Source organism: Bos grunniens, chromosome 28 (assembly GCF_055505025.1).
Source record: "Bos grunniens cultivar Pamir isolate PY7600 chromosome 28, Bosgru_T2T1.0, whole genome shotgun sequence".
Lineage (NCBI taxonomy): Eukaryota > Metazoa > Chordata > Mammalia > Artiodactyla > Bovidae > Bos > Bos grunniens.
Window position 1 is genome coordinate 1,550,477 of NC_141192.1, and position 21,744 is coordinate 1,572,220.

At 50.9% G+C, this 21,744-nt stretch overlaps 1 protein-coding gene across 6 annotated transcripts in view; it reads left to right on the forward strand.

Moving 5' to 3' along the window:
- Positions 1–4,372: 4,372 nt before the first annotated feature.
- RASSF4 (Ras association domain family member 4) overlaps positions 4,373–21,744 on the forward strand; it is a 34,233-nt gene continuing 16,861 nt past the window's right edge. For 3 of the 6 annotated variants that reach the window (XM_086381445.1, XM_086381450.1, XM_086381448.1), the window contains exons 1-3: positions 4,373–4,441; positions 15,173–15,266; positions 17,623–17,698. In XM_086381445.1, coding sequence (XP_086237571.1) covers positions 15,205–15,266; positions 17,623–17,698 — 138 coding nt within the window. In that variant the 5' untranslated portion in view covers positions 4,373–4,441; positions 15,173–15,204. The remainder of the gene's footprint in view (positions 4,442–15,172; positions 15,267–17,622; positions 17,699–21,744) is intronic. The other 3 variants (XM_086381446.1, XM_086381451.1, XM_086381449.1) reach the window with 1 other exon arrangement.

The following is a 21,744-nucleotide window of genomic DNA, read 5'->3' on the forward strand; positions in this document are numbered from 1 at the left end:
TGCAAGAAATCACATGTGTTTGATCAGACTTGGGCTCCTTTATGTTTCCACACTTACAAGTCAAACGTAAGTTTATTCTCTGTGGCTCCTTCTTGGCTAAAAATGTTGGGTTGTGAGTGCTTCCCTCCAACACTTTATGGATCTTACAAGTCAGTCTGGACTGTTCACAAAATAAAGATTTTTTTCCCTAACGATTTTCTGAAGCAGGAATGCTATAAAAAATGAGACTGCCCAAGATAACAGGATAATGCCCTATTTCCTTATTGACTCCCAAAGGCCCCCTTTATTGGGACAATCCCCTGGGGGAAGAAGTCTTCCAGAAAATTCTGTGGCCCCTGCTTCCCTGAGCCCAATCTTCCAATAGAGGTACATGCTTATTCGGTCAGTTTCTTCACCCACTGAGTCATCAGGGAAGCCCCCTACAGAGGCAGATATTGTTCTACTCTCGTTCTCTGGGGGCACAAATACGACCATCAGGGCAATTAGGAGGCAGACTCAGATTCTACGACTTTACTCACTCTGTCCCCTTGGATGGGGTAATGAGCCTCCTTATGTCTGTTTTCTTACCTGAATTTGACAGTCAGGAAAAAAAAAATCAATCCTATACCAAATGTTGATTAAACACCTTCACATTACAGGCAGAGTTAGCATCTAAGGAAACAGATAAGATCTCCCTCTCAAGGATCTCCTGATAAAGACATGAAATGCACAGCATGCCAGAGAGTAGTGTGTGCAGGCCAGGGACTGGCCTTCTGGACAGTGGGCAAGGGAAGGCTGCAGAGAGGAGCAGCTGTGTGTAAAACCTGAAGGAGGCGAAGGAGGAGTCCTGCAGATACGTGGGAGAAGAGCCTGCCAGGCTGCGGAACAGCAAGGGCAACTCCACGAGGTGGGAGTGGGCCTGGTGTGTGGGAAGGAGAACAGAGACAGGGAGGGGAAATGGGAGGAGACGAGGTCAGAGACGCAATAAAAAGGGCACGGTCATCCAGGGAAAGCGAGCAAACCACAGCCCAGGGGCCACATGTGGCCTGCCTTCTGTTCTGTTAACAGTTTTACTGGAACTTCACCAATGTCCTTGGATTTGCCTGCTATCTATGGATACTTCCAAACCACGACAGCAGAATTAAGTAGTTGTGACAGAGATCACTTAGCCCACAAAGCCTAAAATATTGAATATCTGGCCCTTTACAGAAAAGACTTGCCAACCTGGGGCTTAAACAAATAGTAGTTTATCTGGGGGCCTTTCCTGGTGGCTCAGAAAGAAAAGAATCCTCCTGGAAGTCTAGAGACAGCAGTGAAGGCGTTGCACAGCAACTCCGTAATGTTGCTAAAGGCCCAGACTCCTTTTCTCTTTGTGCTGCACCAGCTTTAGTATGTGGGCATGTTGTATCATAACCTCAAAATGGTTGCTAATGTTCCAGACATTACACATTATCCACATTTGAGACAGAAGGGCAGGGAAAAGAGGAATCTATCTGCTCCTTCTATCACGGAAGCAAAAGTTGTCTTCACCCTCCAGCAGTTTTCCCTATCTCTTAGCCCAAAAGTGGGTCACATGACCACTTATAGCTTAAAAGGGAGCTGAGGAAACTACGTAAAAGGTTGTCGAGACTGACTTAGTAACTTTCAACCTTTTTTACTGAGGCCCACAGTGAGAAATGTATTTTATAGAACAGCTTAATACACCGAAATGAATCACAAGGTGAACAAACTTTGTAAGACACAGCTTTCATTGACTGTGTGCTATGCACTGATACTTTCTATTTTTAAACACTAGTCAAATCGCGTACTAACTTAATTTCATGGCACACTGTTCAGCTGTAAGTACAGCATGAAAAACACAAATGGTCACGACCAGTACTAGGGAGCGGGACTCTGCTGCCCCAAACACGTCGCTCACTCCTGCTCTCTCCCCTCTCGCTCTGTCTGCCTCTCGACTCTTTTTGAAGCACTGTCGACTCACGATGTTGTGTTAGTCTCTGGCTTACAGCAACGTGATTCGGTCATATTCCTTTTTCTTGTCCTTCTCCACTATGGCTTGTCACCGGATATTGGATGTAGTTCTCTGTGCTCCACAGCAGGACCTTGATGTTATGCAGGATATAGTAGTTGTGTAGCTGCTAATCCCAGACTCCCAGTTTATCCCTCCCCTATCCCCCTTCCCCTTTGGCAAGCACAAGCCTGTTCTCTACGTCTGTGGGTCTGTTTCTGTTTAGCAGATAAGTTCATTTGCGTCACCGTTTGGATTCTACATATAAGTGATATCATAGGACATCTGCCTTTCTCTTTCTGATTTATATCTCTTAGTATGATAATCTCTAGGTCCACCCATGTAACTGCAAATGGCATTATTTCATTCTTTTCCAATATTCCATTGTATGTATTTACCACATCTTCTTTGTCTATCCATCCGTCAATGATGTTTAGGCTGTTTCCAAGTCTTGGCTATTGTAAATGGTGCTGCTATGAACACTGGGGTCCATGTATCTTTTTGATATGCCAAGGAGTGGGATTGCTGGATCATATGGCAACTCTATTTTTAGTTTTTTGACAAACCTCCTTACCGTTCTCCATAGTGGCTGCATGAATTTTCCTTTCTTTTCCTTTCTTCTCCTCTTTCTTTTTTCCAAAGCAGAGAGTGGGTACTGGGTTGGCACCTAAGAGTCTACACAACACCCACCATGAGTGATCTGGGGGCCAGATACAGACGGCACTGGTGAGCACTGAGGGAAAAGGTGACTGTCCTTCTGAAGCTCCTTGAGGATGGACCCTTGTGTTCTATGTAAAACGTGGTTAGTAACAACCACTCCCAGGGAGGTTGCAGGAGTTGGGTGGGATCCCCACGGTAAGGCCCCTAGAGAGTGCCTGGCACACAGTGGGAGTGAAGGACACATCAAGCTGTTCCTTAAAACCAGTCATCACTCCAGTCCTGGCCCTGAAGATAGCGTCAGCTTGATCAGCACTCGCAAGTGCTGGAAAGCCCCAGGGAAATTGTATTTTACCTAGGTGCTCTGTCCACTTATCCTATTGGGCATGAATGAATGCTCAGAGGTTGAGGGCTACGTTGAATTTTACTTACTGTTTGAAAAGATTTTTTTAAAAAAAAAAACTACTTCTGAAGCACCCAATTATTGTCCTCAGCTTTGGTGATCAGACCTTTGGGCTCTGCAGGAACAGAGGTCCCTGACCACAGGGGTGTCCTGAATTGGCAGAGGATGGGCTACTCTTCATGAAATCGTGCAAAGACAGAGCTGAAAGATCCTTGGCCTGGTCATCTTTAGCTCCCTGATTTTTACAGATGGGGGAACTGAAGCCCAGAGCCATTGCAACAGGGCGAGGTTATGCAGGAAGTCGATGGTAGAGCCCAATCTCTTTACCCCATATCCAGCAGCCCTAACAACAAGGATTAGTACAGCCTCCCTCAAATGGGGTCCAGAGGCTCATAGACTCAAATCCCAGGCTGATTTTTGCCTATGTGGGAACCTGCATTTTTCTAAAAGGTCCATATCACATTCTAAACTGGCCATATGACTCTAAAAATATTAGGAACCACAGATTGAGAAGAAAGTAAAATGATTCATGCTGGGGGGAGGGAAGGGGAAGTCCCAAGGTCAGGGTTGGGATGGAGGTATGAAACAGCAATCGGAATTGTTTTTGTCAACCCCTTCTCCATCCCTTCCACCCCCACACCCCAGAATTACTGAACTATTCGAGTTCCCCAAAAGGCCGTGGTCACTCTGCCCCCGCGCAGATAAATTCTCCTGCAGCAGGCGGGGTAACTGGCAGAGAAGTTGTCTCCTCTTCATCATCTGAGGATCTGATTTCTTAAAGGCGGTGAAGCTCTGAGAGGCAACGCCAACCCTGCAGCCGAACTACAGACGGGTGGCCCTTGAGCAAAAGCTAACATCGTTCGGGTTCTACTGATAACCTCCTCTCTCATGACAGGCACACTAGGAATTGCGGGGCTTGCACAGCGACCTTTGTTGGAAACCCGAGTGTCTATTCCAGCAGGGTTCCTGACCTTGGCCCGCATGCTTGATCCTGCCGACCCAGTCGGGGCTGCTTCCTTCTTGAGTCTCCCTAAGGCGCCCTCGGGGTGGTCCCGGGACAGCCCACACAGCCGATGCCCCAAACCTTCCCCGAGTCCCCTCGGCACCTCCCCTACCTTCCCGGGTGTGCCAGAGGCTGGGCGGGTCCGTCAAGGTGACGTGATGCCATTGGCCAGAGCTGGGCGAGAGGCGGGGAGGGGCGGGAAGAGCCTGGGGGCGGGGCGGAAAGGGAGTAACGGGGCTGTGCCATTGGCCGGAGCGAGGCGAGGGGCGGGGAGGGGCGGGCCTGACGCTCCAAGTCCTGGAAGACGGGCAGTAGGCGCTGCGGAGGCATCTCGGGTGACTGCGAGGGCAAGGCACCGGCAGCGGGTTCTGCACTGCGCGATGAGTGGTCGGTGAGTGATGCACGGGGCGTCCGCGGAGCTCCGACCTCCCTCCACCGCGCGAGCCCAGGACCTTCCCCAGCCAGGGGCTCTGGAGTCTAGGCACTTGTGGCTGCTTCGTGCTAAGTTCCCTCCCTCTGCCAGCCTGGCACTTTCTGGGCCTCGGGCCCAACGCTGAGAGTGGGCACTGCGCCAGGCACCTGCTCCAATGAGAGGACACTTAAGGAGCTAGAACCTGAGCGAAGCAGGTGCGCGCGCGGCCGCTGGCTACACCTTTGCCCACCTTGTTTCATCTTGGCCAATATCCTGGCAGCATTGATCTTAGAACTGGGGGGAGAGGCTGGAAGTGCCTCAGCCACAACCCTCAGATTTCATGAATGGAAGACCACGAACACCGAGATAATAGCAGCAGTAGGGCCTCACAATCGCTATTTACAGAGGATTTGCCTTGTTGTCAGACCTGTGCTAAGAGTTTTAGCACAATATGTCTCTCACACTTCTCACAGCCTTGATACTTTCAGTGTCCCCATCTTCAGATGAGAAAACTGAAGCTTGAAAAGTTACAGAGTTGTCTGGTTTTACCCGGATGAGTCAGGGATAGGGTCAGAATTTTTAGCCAGGGCTTATTATGCCAGATTTCTTTCATTTCCCCCAATGACTTCAGCACCCTGTTTGCACCGTGCTCCTGACTGTCCTGCACTTCCCACTCTGGACAGATGCCTTTTTTTTTATTAATCTGTCGCAGCCCTGGGGGAGGGCTGTGTGTGACCTCTCGCACCAGGGTTAGTCCTAGGCCAGTGACAGTGTTTGCTTAAAACACTGAAAAAGCTTTAATAACCCACTTCACAGAGGAATTAAGTACGGTCATAACAGGTGAGGGCTGGGAGTCTGGAATTTGTGCCCAGAAATGGGGAAGGAGAGGGCAGCCTGGCACGCTGCAGTCCATGGGCTGCAGAGTGGGACATGACTTAGTGACTGAACAGCGAGTTGGACTCCAAAGCCGTGCACTTACACTTGCAAGAAGGACCCTCACAGGCTTCTCTGTACTTTAACTGCTCACAGCACAATCAAGATTTGTTGGCAGAAGCCATGAGTAAACAATAACAACAACTAAAATGCCGATCTGCCTGCCTCCAACTCCCTGGAGTAATTCCTGAGCTGCTGCCAGCAGGGTGGGAGGTGCTAAGAAGGGGGTGGCAGATGGGAGGGAGAGGGGAGGAAGGGGAAGGAAGAAAAAGAATATGAATGCCTTAGCCCTAGGTCAAAAAATTGCTGGCCGGAAGCTGTTACGGGTCGTGTTTCACTGCTGTCAGTACATTTTCAATAGTTTTTGTCATTATCCCCTCTGTGCGTACTGCTGGTGGTTCAAGACTTTGCAGGGAAAGTGAGATTGAGACCACAGATTAAAGTGTCAGTGTGAAAGCAAGGGTGGGGGTGGGGGGGATGAGGGGAGGGGAGGGGGTGGGGGATTAGGGAGTAAGATGGGTGGAGCCGTATTTCCACCAGGAGACTCCAGCAGGTGGCCTGGAGAATGGAGCAAAGGTCCAGAGTCCCCCTGGGTCAGGGTCAGCTGGACAATGACCCGTAACAACAGAATATAAACAGAACTCAGGCCTGTGTTATAGTTCAGGTTCTATAAATGCAGAGGCTCAAAGGGGAGGCTCTGACTATGGGAGCTACAGAACACACTCTGGACTGGGCCCTGGTTTTGCGAGTGAGTTCAGCCAAATACCATGGCTCATAGACGCTCCTGCTGAGGACCGTCATCCTCTCTGAGTACCATGTTCCTGTATCAGAGCCTCACTGTCCCTCTGGAGCCCTGGACTCCCATTCAGACTTCTGCTGGGAACTTTTGTTTATCATGGGTGAAGCCCATCTTACCTGTTCCCTCATTCACCTTCACAGCAGTCAGTGATTCAGCTGAGGAATCTGAAGGTCAGAGAAGGAAAGGGATTTGCCTAAGGTCACACAGCTACAGAATCCCAGTTCAGTTCAGTTCAGTCGTTCAGTCATGTTCGACTCTTTGTGACCCCATGGACCGCAGCATGCCAGGCCTCCCTGTCCATCACCAACTCCCAGAGCTTACTCAAACTGATGTCCATTGAGTCAGTGATGACATCCAACCATCTCATCCTCTGTCGTCCCCTTCTCCTCCCGCCTTCAGTCATTCCCAGCATCAGGGTCTTTTCAAATGAGTCAGTTCTTCGCATCAGGTGGCCAAAGTATTGGAGTTTCAGCTTCAGCATCAGAATCCCAGAGCAGAGCTCTAAATCCAGATTCTTACAAAGGCTGGTGGTTACCCTGCCACAGAGTACACTGAAGAAAACATTTTCAAGTTGTTTTAAAGTAAATCAAAATCAAATGGGAAGCGGCTGCACTTTCCGAAGCTTCGGCAGATTTCTCACTCCTGTTAAAGGGGAACTTGCATTCTGCTCCCTCCTGTTTTTGGCTTTCTGACCTCCTTCCCCAGGATGCACTGCTGAAAGAGATTTGGAGCCCCTTCCCCTTTCCTTGGGCTTCCCAGGTGGCTCAGTGGTAAAGAATATGCCTGTGGTGTTAGAGACGCAGGTTCGATCCCTAGGTTGGGAAAATCCCTGGAGGAGGAAATGGCAATCCAGTCCAGTGTTCTTGCCTGGGAAATCCCATGGACAGAGGAGCATGGTGGGCTATAATCTATGAGTTCTATAATCTATGAGTTCACAAAAGAGTTGAACACAACTTTAGTGACCCAACAAGAACAACAACAGCCTTGCCTGACCTTGGAGGGTAGAAGTGAAGGTGTCATACAGCCCCATAGCTGCAGAGCTGGAAAGAGACCTAAAGACACTCTTGTCCAGCTGCCTGGCTACAATCCTGGCTAAGCTGAGGCCCAAGAGATGCAGCAGCATGCTGAAATCATCAGCCAATGCCCGAGCAAAGCTCACACCTGCCTTCTCTCTGGGACGCCCCCTTGCCTCCTCTTTCTTATTGCGACGCATTCAGCAGAAGTTCTTAACCTGGGACCTAGGGATCCCGGGGCACATGGATAAGGGTTTACCGATCCCCTGCAATGGTATGCAGATCTCATGTGTGCATGTGTGCACACTCACGCGCACACAGGCATTTTTCTGTAGAGAGTGTGTTAAGCTTTCAAGAGACTCCAAAGGGATCCATGACCCATGGTTCTGAGCTGAACCAAGTCTTGCAGGAAGCCGCCTTCAGCAGCTGCATGCGGTACGCAGGTGTGGTGCAGTGGGTAGCGCCGGCTGGGGCGGGAGGGCGCGTCAGGGAGCAGGGGGTGGGGGCAGCAATAGAGAGCGTCAGTGCTGCCCCACAGCACTTGGCACTTAATAATCGGAGGGCCTGCCCCTCTAACCCCAGGCCAGAGGGATATTGGTCAGTGATCATTCTGAGTAGCTATTTGGCCCAAAAAGCACGGCTGCAAGGATTCCTGTTTCTATGAGTGCGTGCTCAGTTGTGTCTGACCCTTTGTGACGATATGGACTGTAGCCCACCAGGCTCCTCTGTCCATGGGATTCTCCAGGCTAGAATACTAGAGTGGGCTGCCATTTCCTGCTTCTTCCTTCAGGGGATCTTCCCTACCTAGGGATTGAATTCTCATGTCTCCTGCATTGGCAGGCAGGTTCTTAACCACTAATGCCACCTGGGAAGCCCTCCTGTTTCCTTAGATTTCTTCTTCCATAGGCAAGGGGCGCGTCCAGTTTGAGGAGGAAGAGGTGTATGTAAGGACTTTGGCCAGGGAGTACATATATGTGAGAGGGAGCAGGAGGATTGGAAGTGCTTTCTTGCCCCAGGTTGCCATGTTCTGAAATCAAGGACAGAAACCGGAGATCTGGCTGCAGGAGTCCGGGTGTAGCACCACCTCTAAGTGGGAGCTGTCAAAAAGCTTATGAGAAGGGCCAGGCTGCCTAAGTGCAGAGGGCTCGGCTCTTCAGAGGAAGGTCAATGGTGTCATGGAGGACTGGGTGTTGGGATGGTCTGAGCAAGAGAGCTGGTGGAAGGCCAAGACTTGGGGGAGGAGAGGATACAGTAAAGGTGAGCCAGGGTCAGAGGATGGACCCAGGAGAGGGTGGTGAGGAGAGGTGCCAGTGGCTCTGCAGTGGCCTCTCCTGCTCTGCCCGACTCCAGCTGGACTGCACAATGTCCCCGTGGGCTTCCCGGCCACCAGGGCTGGGGCGGGGAGGGTGTGGTCAAGCCCAGGGTGGGGTGAAGATGGAGGAGAGAGGAAGAGCCAAGATAGCAGTGTGGAAGGGGACGGGAGCTGCAGCTGCTGTGTTCCTGCTCACCACCCGCATCCCAACAGCTGGCTCTCTTGGCAAAAATCTGTTGCTTGGGAGTGGCCTGTGTCTGGCCAGACCCCCTATCAGGGGCAGCTGGTACCAGCAGGCACTACAATTTCTTCCTTGGCCAACTTCCTGCCATTTGCTGGCTAACAGGTGCTCTCGAGGGCCCATTTAAAGGTTCATTGTTTTCCCTGCCACCTTCCTGCTGGCCCTGGCTGGTGATCGAAAGTTGTAGCCTTGGGCTGCAGAACAGGGGCCTCGGGCTTCCCAGGAATGCATGGCAGTGTCCCAGCACCTGCTCTTTTCTTGAGAACCGCCTTCCTCCTTCTAGTCTGAGTAGCCTGGGCTCAGAGGCTCCCAGCCGTGCCCCTCACGCCCTGTCCCTTTTCTTTGGCTCATCGTGTCATGGTCCTTAACATATTTAAATTTCATCCTGCTTGCCCGCTCCTGTATTCTTGGCTGGAAAACTCCATGGACAGAGAAAGCTGGTAGGCTACAGTCCGTGGGGTCACAAAGAGTCAGACACAACTGAGCACCCATGCAAGGAGGAACATCAGATTCGTAATTTTATAAGACGTAAGAGCAGAGGTTACCAAGCGTTCAGATTTCACACACATCCTCAGCACATTTTAATTTGCACACTGATAACATTTTCCTTCTGCCAAGTGAGGACAATGACCATCTATTGTTGCCACAAGTTTATGAAAGAGGGGGCATTGTGGGAAGCACATCATCTTGAAATCAAAGGCTTTCCGATGCAGTGGATTTAGCCTCAGGAAAACACCACTGCATTAGCCTTCTTTTTCTGCTTCAGACCTTGGCCCATAGGAAGTGGGCTATAGTGATGGCCTGAAGAGCCATCTGCCTTCTCCCAGGATAACCGGCTCCACAACCCCAAAGAGGAAAGATGGTCCAAACCAGGCAGCTGAAAACCTCCAGTGGCCTTTGTTCCAAACGAAAGACCAGGGACAATGGGGAGGGCAGGCAGCCGGCCCACTGTCCTCACGGCCCCTCCTCACGGCTGGCAGAGCAGCTACTGAAGTGGAAAGCGAAAACAATTCCCTGCCTGTTCACTGGGACAGGTAACCATGGCTGGCTTGCTGCCCTGGGGCCCCTCCTCTGGGGACAGGGAACCTGGGCTGCAGCCTGAGTCCTTGGATTGGGGACAGAGCCTCCTCCAGCCAGGGAAGCAAGAGTGGAGCCTGATCTGTGTGCCCTGGGGCCTGGGGGAGGGGAGCCAGCCAGGACAAAGAAAGCTGGGCTCCGCAGAGCCACAGGGCTTGGCCTGCCCAGCTGCATCTCACTCTGTACTTTGCAGACTGCGCCAGGGCGGCGGGCCAGCCCACCCTCTCCCCGACCGCACCCTCGACCAGAGCGGCCCGTTTGTGCATTAGGCTTCTCCTGGGGTTTTATTGAAAGATAAGATCATGCTTTTTATAAAAGGTAGAAAAACATTCTATTGGAGTTCATTAAGTCCTGCCCAATGCACGAGGACAGCGAGTGTTTAAGGGGAGGTTTCAGGAACATGTTCCAAGCAGAGAGACATCTCCATTGGCTTTCTTCCTGGGTCTGTGTCCCCGCTCTCTCAAGCTCTCATTCACGTTATCTATAGGGTGCCTCGTAGGTACCCGTGCAGCTCACTTGAGAACTGGACAAGACCCTGGGAATGAAACCTGTCTCAACCTCCAGTCGGGTAAATGAGACACAAACACAGTATCGACATTTGGAGTGGAATTCTAAAGTGACCCCAGCGCTCAGGTCTGGAATGCAAGGAGATGACGGAGTGGCCAACTTGGGAGTCGCGGGATGAGACATGTAAGAATCAGAGACCATGAGAGTGGCTTCAGGCCATATACATGATGGATGTCAGAGGACACAGCAGTTTATGGTTCTCTCAAAGAAGAGACGGTTTTTCCCTGGGGTGGAGGCTCCCGCCCTGTAAGGCTCAGGCCTCGCCCAGCAATTTGGAAGCAGCTTTGTTGCTTCCGCCAGCCTTCCTCACATCCCTCCTTCCCTTACTTGGGATGGTGTCCTCCATTCTCTTTCCCTGACACAGAAGCTGTTTACTCAACAAGCCACCTTCTCCTTTCACTTCGTTCTGTGTCATCTAGGATCCTTCTGCACTTTGCTCCTGATTCCCTCTGAGCTGCCAACCCCAGCTGGTGTCCCTCAGCTTGTTAATCGTGTCCTTTAAATAAGCAGGCTCTCTAGGGTAAAGTGTATTCCAGAAGCCCAGTGCGGAGAGCATCTCCTCTGTCATGCAGCACAGTATTATCCAGAGATGGAAGATCCCCTGGAGGAGGGCAAGGCTACCCACTCCAGTATTCATGCCTGGAGAATCCCATGGACAGAGGAGCCCCGTGGGCTACAGTCCATGAAGGTCCCGAAGAGTCGGACACGACTTAGCAATGAGCACACATGTGGACGAAGCCATGGATGGGGGCTCCCCGCCACCCACCTCACCTTCAGCCAGAACACCCCCTTTAATCTAATCTGCATAAATATTCCATTTGAATGAAGAGTTCCACAGCTAAGAAAATTTCTAACTCAATGGAAATCAATATTCTCATTGTACAGATGGAAAAATCAAGACCCAGAGAGGAAAAAGCATGCAACTTAAGCCATATGGGTTTTTAGCAGCTCCCAGCCCAGAACACTTTAAGAAGCATCTTCTATTAATAACTAATCACTGTTTAGAAGAGAATTCTCTTAGAAGAGAATTCCACTTAGGAGTGTCCCTACTAAATAGAGCAAAATGGGCATATTCCTCGCAGGCTGTGGAGAGTGAAAGCATGAAGTGTTATAAACTGTCATGTATCTGCAAGCTTTACATATATATGCATATGCATGAGTGCTAAGTCGCTCAGTCGTGTCCAAGTCTTTGCAGCCCTATGGACTGTAGCCCACCAGGCTCCTCTGTCCATGGGGATTCTCCAGGCAAGAGTACTGAAGTGGGTTGCCATGCCCTCCTCCAGGGGATCTTCCAAACCCAGGGATCAAATCAGGCATCTCTTGTGTCTCCTGCATTGGCAGCCTGGTTCTTTACCACTAACACGACCTGGAAAGTTAAAAAATATATACACATTCATTTTTTAATTAATTTATTTATTTTAATTGGAGGCTAATTACTTTACAATATTGTAGTGGTTTTTGCCATACATTGACATGTATATTCATTTTAATTGAATTATTTACTGCATTAGAATAAACTAGATTATCCTGCAGTAACAAATCCCTGAAACAGAGAGGTTTATTTCTCTTCCCCCATCCACATCTGTTGTGGATTGGCAGAGGCCTCTGGTCCCCAGAGATACTCTAGGACCCAGGCTGACCATCAAGAAGCTATACTAACTGGGTTATATGGCTTTCCGGGTCACCATGGCGGGAAACAGGAGAGCTGCCGGGCCACACGCTGGCCCAGATGCGCTGGCCTGGGAGTGACACTCAGCACTTCTATTTGCAGAGCTAGTCACATGGCCCTGTGGCTGCAAGGAGCTGCAAGGGAACTATCACACGGTCAGTCCAGGGGCAGTGATTGTCTCCACCACAGTCACCCAACTTTAAAATGAACTATAATCTGTAAAAATCCAGATTTCTGGCTTCTCATAAAACACCAGAAAAGCTGCCCCGCCGGAAGAAGAATGTGTCCCCAAGCCCCATAGACTCCACTGACCAGTGTCCCTCAGCCAAGTCACGTCCCTGGCCCCTAGAGACTTTTACGTGACTTATTCCGGCTGTGTATACACAACTCTGGGAAAGTTGACTTTGTTGGACTTCATGAGGCTTTCTGTACTCATTCAGTAATTTAACAGCCATTATGAATCTCCTGCAGCATGCAGTCTTGTGATCTGTGCTGGAAACAAGCGGTGAGGCATAAACATAACATCTCTGCCATGCTAGGCTCCTGCTCTTCTGGGAGAATCAAAGCAAGAGGCAGGTTCTGTGACAGAGAGTGGGGCACAGGTGCTGGCCCAGAGAGGAGCTGATGGCTGGAGGAGGGGCCTGATCTGGGAAGGGCTTCCTGGACAGCTAAGGGCAGAGTCTGGGATGAGGACGATGCTAGATTCTGAGAGAGAATGGCCATAAAAGCCCAAAGGGAGGACAAAGCCTCGAACCCACTAGGGGACCTGAGAGCAGCTCAGGCAGCTGTGCTCCAGAGCAGGAAGTGGGGAGGAGTGAGAGAGAAGCTGGCTGCAGAGCAAGGCATGAGGGAAAAAAAGCCCCTCGGGTTATTTCTGGGTAAATCCAGCCCTTCCCATTATTAGCTTGCTTAAAACAAGACAGTCGGGTCACTGACCCAATAGGAACAGGAACAGTGTTGGCTGAGAGACTCAGCCTTGCCCCGGGCTGAAGCCAGCTTCTGTGTTGGTAGCATTTACGGAAGTACCCGGAAAGAGAAGCTGGCAGGTCAGTTTTTCCACAGGAGAGCTGAAGTGCTGAGGAACTGAAACCCTATTTTGAAATAGGCCAAGGAGAAGGCTGCTGAAGGCCCCCAGCTCCAGGGCCCCACGGTGCGAATGCCCCATGCCCTATGGAGGCGGGGCTGGCTGCGGCCGCAGCTGGGAGTCTTCCCCATCTGCGGGCCAGTTTGCCACACTGCAGACCAAGGCAGAGGGGAGGCGTTTCGGGGATGACTCTGATGTCACTGGGAAACTCACCACCCCCAGATCATTCCCCTTCTCCATGCCCACCGTGTGTCCCCTGCCGCCAGCATCGGCGCTCAGGGCTGATGTGGCCGCAAGAAGGCTGGCTCTTCCTGTGTGTGGGAGGATCAAGCCAGCAGGGAGACAGTGTGCTGGGCTAGTTGGGATCAACGCCCGGGGCACAGTGCGGCGAGGTCCTCCACGCAACAGCAGTGGAGCAGGGCCTGAGCCCCACAGTAGCACTGGCACACACACAGATCAGGAAGATGTGGCTGAACCAGGTTTGTGTGAACAGATGTGGAGTGTTCTGGTTTTTTTTTTTTGAGAAGAAGCCAAAGGCACTCCATGATGTGAAAGACATGCTGTGTGCCCTCCCAGGTCTGTGCCACCTCCCAGGGTCGCTAAACTCCTCATTCCTAGCTGCACCTTGGGAGAAGGGGGGCAGAAGCAGGATCGAGGTTAGAGTGTGTGTGTGTGTGTGTGTGAGAGAGAGATGCTGGCTTAGAGCCCAAAGCGCAGGGGCCGTTGATAACAGAGCACTTGGCCAGAATAATGCAGAGACAGAAAAGAGTGGGAATCTATGCACAGGATGCCAACAGGATAGAGAAAGCTCTAGATTTACCCTCCAGGAAAGGAACCCCGGAGAGTTTGGGAAGCTCCACAAACATTTCCAGGCTGTGAATGAGAAGAGACAGTTTCATGGATGAGTCTATGAACAGCCCTGTAGGACAGAAGCTACTTCACGCGCCAAAGAGAAAATGAAGGGTCTGAGGGTTTAAGTCACTGTCAAGATCAGTATAGAGAAGGGCTGAAAGACCAGAGTCGAGGGGCTAGATGCTTGTGATCAGTGACTTTGCCGTCGACTCGCCGGGAATCTTAGGTGAAGCACGAAATTCTGTCCCTGTTTCCCCATCCGTGAAATGAGTATTCGACAGTCCTTACCTCATAATAGTACTGTCAGGAATAAATAATTCATAGAATACTCTCAACGGCCTCCGGCATGTAGTGACCATGGTACCAATTAGCCTGTCACTAAGAGGGCTGGCCCAGGGGTGCTGACCCCAAAGGCAGCAATGGGGCAACCACCCCGGGACCCTTGGGCATGGGCAAGAAAGGCTCAGGGCGACTTAGAACCCCGGGACCCTTGGGCATGGGCAAGAAAGGCTCAGGGCGACTTAGAACCCCGGGACCCTTGGGCATGGGCAAGAAAGGCTCAGGGCGACTTAGAACCCCGGGACCCTTGGGCACGGGCAAGAAAGGCTCAGGGCGACTTAGAACCCCGGGACCCTTGGGCACGGGCAAGAAAGGCTCAGGGCGACTTAGAACCCCGGGACCCTTGGGCACGGGCAAGAAAGGCTCAGGGCGACTTAGAACCCCGGGACCCTTGGGCACGGGCAAGAAAGGCTCAGGGCGACTTAGAACCCCGGGACCCTTGGGCATGGGCAAGAAAGGCTCAGGGCGACTTAGAGGTCTGAGGGAGCAGCGGAGGTGGAAGACATCATTCAAGGTGCCCTTAAAAGGAAGAGGATGTAGCCTGAAACACTTAGGAGAGTGATCTGATTCCTAGGGGTTGTGAAGAGGTTTGGGACAGGGGCTGAGCGGTAGTTCCGACCTTGCCCTGCCCGGGCTGGCGCATGTGGGCGCAGGGTCCCATTAAGTCCTCGGGGTCTGACACTTCAGCCACTCCGTGCCTGGGTGTGCGGGATGCGGTGCAGTAGGAGTAAGTGGTCTCAGGCCTCTACAGCAAAGCTCTGGCCCCACACTGGCTGTTGCTTCTCCTGGCTTACCCGTCTGTGGGCCCTTCCTTGTCTACCTAGCAGGTAACTTCCAAGTCTGCAGACAAGAGAAGATGAAGGAAGATTGCCCCCCCAGCTCTCATGTGCCCATCAGCGACAGCAAATCCATTCTGAAGTAAGTCATTTGTGTGCAGAGACGGGCCTCCATGCCCACCCTCCCCGCGGCCACGCCCCTGCCGGGGGCGGCCTTGGTGGGAAAGGATTCTGGGCACTTTTAATAAGTGTGATGGTGGGCCTGCCCCAGGGACACTGATGGGGGTGCTTCTTCCTGAAGTCTTTCTCTTTGGAGATCAAGGATCAAGTATGCATTTGACCCCCACCTCCCTAGGGCCCAGGAAGGCAGGAAAGTGTGACTGCCTATTGTGACTCTGCAGAGATGACATTTAATTTATTTAAAAACTAGAGCAACCCTAAACTCATATTGTGTTAAACAGTTCATGGAAAGAACCCTCAAAACTGGTGTTGAGTTTTTATTGAAAAAGTATATTTTATTGACATTATGATTTAATTCTGCTTCTTTTTATTTTATTTACTCCCCGTCTGTCTCATGATAAAAAAAAGAAAAACGGAAACTTTCCCAAGTTCACTGCTGAACTAAAGAAAAAATCTTTTTTTTTTTTTGTTTTTCATTTTATTTTATTTCTTATTTCGAGTCCTGAGTCCAAATATTTTCTAAATTTAGTCAGCTCCTGTCTGTTGTCCTGAAGGCAAACCAAGTCTCCTTAAAATGCATCAGCTTTTACTGAGGACCTGGCTCCTAGGATCCTTCTTCCGGAGACCCTGAAAAAAACAGTGCTGCCTACAAGATCGTTTCCTGATTTATATTTGATAATAAGAACAATGTAACAATACTAAATATTTTGAAAAAGTCATAATAGTAACCCTAATGTGGTGAAGTCTAAGTCGCTTCAGTTAGAGATCAAACCCCCATCTCTTACGTCTCCTGCATTGACAGGCGGGTTCTTCACCACTCACGCCACCTGGGAAGCCCTATTATGTGTAATGCATATATATACACATATATCCTATTAATTATGTGCTATAAATATATTCTAACAAAATTGTATTCCGTGTTCACACACTTAGAAGCACACTGGACATGCAGTATTGAATCCTGCATTGTTAATACCATTACGTTGTAAAACCTCGCCAGTTCCCATCATCCCAGGTCACACAGGGCTGCACATCAGAGCAGCAGAGCGTGTTTTGCTCATCCAGGCCCTAGATTGCTTGCGTGAAAGCACAGCCCGAGAGGTTCTAGAGCCTCTCTTTCCAGCAGGGGGCCACCAGCCACAGTGGCTGCTAAGCACATAGCCTGTGGCTGAAAGGGTGTACTGAATATAAAAGGAGCTCCAAGTGGCAAACATTTCTTACAAAATAAAACAATGAACAAAGTCTCATTATTTAATAGATTACATGATAATATTTTTGATATATTGGGTTCAATAAAATGTGTTATTAAAAATAATTTCCCCTATTTTATTTTCCTTGGTAACATGACTTCTGTGGTGATTTAGTCCCTGAGTCGTGTCCAACTCTTTTGCAACCCCATGGACTGTAGCCCACCAGACTCCTCTGTCCATGGGATTTCCCAGGCAAGAATACTGGAGTAGGGTGCCATTTTCTTCTCTAATGGGTCTCCCCCAGCCAGGAATTGAACCCGGGTCTCCTGCGCATCTCCTGCGTGCAGGCAGGCAGGCAGATTCTTTACCACCTGACCACCAGGGAAGCCCGATAAGGCTACTGGGCCATTTAAAATCATGTGTGTGGCCTTCATGTCTTGTCTATTGGACTGCACTGCCTGCAGAGCCCAGCTTGGGGGCCGCAAACTGGAGTCACTTTCTCTCTGCCACACCTCGGCCAAGGCACAAGCCGTGGCTTTCCCTTTATTCTGGGGAGAAAGCGTTTGGATACAGTAGCCTTCCTGGGGCCTTCAGGATCTGACCCTCGCAGCTGTCACTCTCATCCCTTGACCACGTCCAGAAAGTCAGGAGGAAGAAGAGACAGACATCTGTGCTGGTACTCCCACAGCAGCCACCCCAGACCCTTACAGGAAGTCATATGGGGGGAAAAAGCGAGCTTTTAAAAAGCCAATTATCCAAGCCCAAGTGCTTTATTCCAAGGAGGTGACTCAGAAGTAAAGTGTAGAGAGATTGTCAGGAACTCTTATCTATAACAGTGAAATTGTGCAAACACCCTCAAAGTACAGCAGTGTGACCTGGGCCCCTCTGTGAGTTTTGCTTCCTTCTCGGCCCCACCTCAGGCTTTCCAGGAGTGCTGGCATGTGAAATTCCCTAGAAGATTAAAAGACATGTGTCTGATGGCAAAGTCTAGCCTCTCAATGGAATATATATTGTTGGCAAAGCATGTTCCCCATTTTATAAATGAGGAAACTGAGGCCACCAAAGCCAAATGCTTTATCTAAGGCCCGGCCACATCCCAAGATCACATGTGTGTCTTTTCCTTTTCAGGTCAGAGCTCTTAAGCCTGCTGAAAACCTACAACTGCTACCACGAGGGCAAGAGCTCCCAGCTGAGGCGCAGGGAGGTGAGGCCGCTTCTCTCCTTTTCCACAGGTCACCATTCATCCTGGCTGGCCAAAAAGACTTCGGCCAGTCTTTTTTGGAACTGCCATATACCTGTTAACCAAGGGCCATTCTTTATACCTGTTAACCAAGTGAAGGGATGTTTCCTTCACTTTAAGTGTCCAGTAAGGATAATGAACTGTCAGGTCTCCCATTCTCTGAGTTGGGGACAAAATTATCTCTTTTGAGGTCCCTGCAAGGGGTCCTGAGGGTCGGACCATCCCCAAGAGAATGCAGAGCCAATGGGTTTCAAAATGTGGGTCTTCTCCTTCCTCCTGGGACTTTTGTCTCAGTGAAGGTCAGGATTCTGGGGTTTGAAATCTTTGAGATTTCACCCAGCCCAGTCCTTCCTCTGCCCGTCCTTCATCACAGGGCTCTGGTTTGCCCAAGTTCACAGCAATCCAGGAGTAAAGGCAGAGCCTCTCTGCTTTTCAACCAAGAGGAGAGCCTTGCAGCAGAGGAGGGCTCCCCAAACGATGCTCACAGGGCCGGGCAGGTCCAAACGTGAAAAGCAGGGTGGGCGTGGTGAGACAGGACATCATCAGCCCACTGGCAGGCCACCGCTGCCTGTCAGATCCAGCCCAGGGTAGCCGCGTGGAGTTCTGGGATTGGGACACCCAAACTCTTCCTGATTTTTCAAAAGAAGCTAGATATCCGGAATTTCATGTGGAATTTCCAAACCTCAAAACACTATGTGAGCTAAACAAAGCACGTCTGTAAGCCGAACATAGCCCATGGGCACCAGCTGAACTCCAGGGAGTGACCAGCATGGCCAAGGCTCAGGGAGCCGCTCACCAGGCAGATTAAGTAGAGGTGGTCTTAACCACCATCCAGAACTTCCAGATCTTTCACAGGGGAGCCCTGGTCGGGATAGTGGGACATTTGAAAAAGCCAAATGGGAAGTCTTATCGTGATCATGGTTAAGCTTTATTTTGGGGGTTACCACGGCTGAGATCCCCTAGACAAGGAAATGGCAACCCATTCCAGTATTCATGCCTGAAAAATGCCACGGACAGAGGAGCTACATGGCGGGTGGAAGTCCATACAGTCACAAAGAGCTGGACATGACAGACAGACTGAATACAGGGTTGAGATCGTGTTGGCTCTTGGACTTTCTGCAGCCCATCAGTGTCTGAGAAGGGCCAGCAGACGCTTCCCACCCTCCTTTTCTCAGGCCTGCTGAATCAGAAACTCTTTCACCCTCCCAGCTGTTTTGACAACTCCTCCAGGGAATTCTGGTGATGGCCAAGTTTGAGAACAGCTAATTTAAGAGCTTGATCTTGGCACTTGGGATTCCCCAGGACATTCCCCTCTTTAGGAACAGCTGAGTGGGAAGAGGGACTGGGAAGCCCCAGCCCTGTTTGTGTGATGGGACAGTCCCCGTGGAGGAGTAGAGGACCTTGCATCAGGAAGAGAAGCCCCTGGGGTTCCCCAGAGGCAGGAAGTTAACATCCCACAGGCAGGGATTTTCATTTTTCTAACCCTAAAGCAGGTGGGGGGGGTCTGCCTTGATCTCCTTGGAGCTGGAAAGTACTTTTCATGAAACTTCTGAAGCTTTAACCATCCAGGTATGCCAGCCTGAGGGAGTGTATGTCTTTGGAGGTGACCGCCACCATCGAGACAGGTCACTGGCTTGGGAGGCAGGGAGTTCTAATACTGAAATGCATGACTGGTTCCTGGATCACCACGTCTCAGAGTGACTCACCCACACCCAGTGTCGGGGCCTCTGCAGTTCCCCAGATTGCTCACCTGGGACCTTCTGGGCCTCAGGGACTCGCTGTCCTCATAACTTGCTACAGGGCCACCTGAGATTGGCCTCTCCTGGCCCTGCAGGCCCCAAGGGCAGGACAGACAGGAGGAGCTTGGCCTCAACTCTATTCATTGTAGTCCTAGAACTTGATGAGGGAGGAGGGGCATTTTCCAACAAAGAAACCGAGACTCTTAAATGAGTCTCTGGTCCATGATAACTTTGAAGTAAGTCAGAGATGCTGGTGTGGCTCCAAGACCTGAGCAGAGAAGTGTATGATACAGTGATAGCATGGTCAGCATTAAGCTCTGGAGACCTTTGGAGGTCTCTGTTGGGGATGACTCACCAGAGCTTAGAGACTCAGAGGGTTGTTCATTACCTTTGATCCCCAGGCTCGACCCCCAAGCTAAGCACGGGGTGCTCAGCATCAGGTACCTCCCCACCCCTATGGTCACCAGGCCTGCCATGGAGCAACCTCAGCCTGGCTACTGCAGTTGGGGCACCTTCTCTTCCACTGTCTCATCCGCAGTCCCTTGAACTTAGAGAGATGAAAGTTGTCAATGGGCAGGGGCCACACCTGGAGCAAGCGTTTCCCCATGAACTTTCCCCCAGCTTCTAAAGGGCTAGGAGCAAAGGATTCCCAGCGCAGTAGGCTGAAGCACTAGCTTCCTTCTTTGAAAACCTTGCCTTTCGGATAGGATAATTCTGCTTGTTTTACAATGAAAAGTGGGAATAACCAGGAGCAATCTGAGTCTTTTGGAAAAATAGCAAAGCATTTTAACCAGGCTGGTTGGTTCCTGTAGAGAATAATGGACCACCAGGAAATGCCAGTGGGCAGCTACATCACTGCTGACATTATGAGCTAGAGGCCTTAGGTCCCTGGGGTCACTGGGTGTGGTGTGCAGCCAACTTTCAAAGCCAGCCTCCCACCTTGCCCAGCGCTCAGCTCTAAATGGTGCAGTGCTCCCCCTGGTGGCCTGAGTGCATATCACACCCAGTGTGGGACCTCAGCCCCTGAGCTACTGCATCCTGCTTAAGGGAAGGACCTTCCTCCACCAGGGATCCCCTTCCCCCTTACAATGATCCCCCTTCCTCTACGGCCTGAAGGCTGGAATGACAGGGGTTGACAGACCACCGGCCCCTGGTGAGTACTAGGCCCGTGTTCCCTGGGAGTTTCTGAGTGCTCCAGGCTGCCTGTCCAGGTGGGAGGGGCACTCGGGTCCCTTCCCTGTCTCAGTGCTGGGTGGGAGAAGAATAAGACTGCTCACTAGGGCCTCACCAGGAGCACTTTCTGTTAGGCTTGGAGCTCCTGTCCTCAGGAGCTTGGGATGCTGCTGGAGACCACTCCCCCCAGAACTTTTCTGTTTTCTTTTTAGGGGGTACCTTCTGAAGGTGCCATTAGCTTCTTTTACATCCAGGAAATAGACAGAGAAGTCCAGAGCCCAGGGCTCTCCGGGGCCCTGTGTGATCTCCCGAAATGCAGCAGTGTCATTTCTGAGCTGGTGGGATTGGCAGCGCCATCCTCATTTCTGCCGCTTCGCTGTAAGGCTGGCCCAGTGAGCCCAGCACATCCCGTCACCAGCCACACACCCCCTAGTAGGTCAGCCCTACTCATCACCTCCTAAGGAAGTTCCAACCAATGCCTTTTCCACACATATTTGCTGCAGAAGGTCAGGGACCCAGAGGTGTGAGCCAGCCAGAGGCACGGCAGGTCGTGACCGCTGGGAATTTGTATATAGTGTGTTCATAAATCCATCTCTGAGTTCACTTGTACTGTTTCCCCAGTCACTGTAGAATGTGAAGGATGGGCCTTGCTGTCCCCACTTTACAGATCAGGAAACTAACCACTTGTCTGAAACGTTTTCTTTTAAAATTTTAAATTATTATCATTCTAATAATTTTTTCTTAATGTATGGTTTACATTCTGCCTCCTCAGAGAACATACATTAAAGAGGACTGATGAGCGCCATAAACGTCCAAAGCGATTTCTGTAAATATTTTAAAGTTGAAGGAAAGAAAGGGCGAAAGAGAGGCAGGGAGGGAGGCAGGGAGGGAGAGCCTTTGCTGGTCCGCAGAGCAAGGAGGTAGGGGAAACTGAAGCGGGCCTCGAGCCCGCCCGTGGGCCCAGCTCTGTCATTTGCCTGTCCGTCCTTCCCACCCTGACGAGGGCAGCCAGCCCTGGCCTGGCCCAGGAGAACCCAGCAGCAGGCCTCGGGCCTGAGTCTTCTGATTGCTCTGATGCCCGACCTCCTCCCCGAGGAA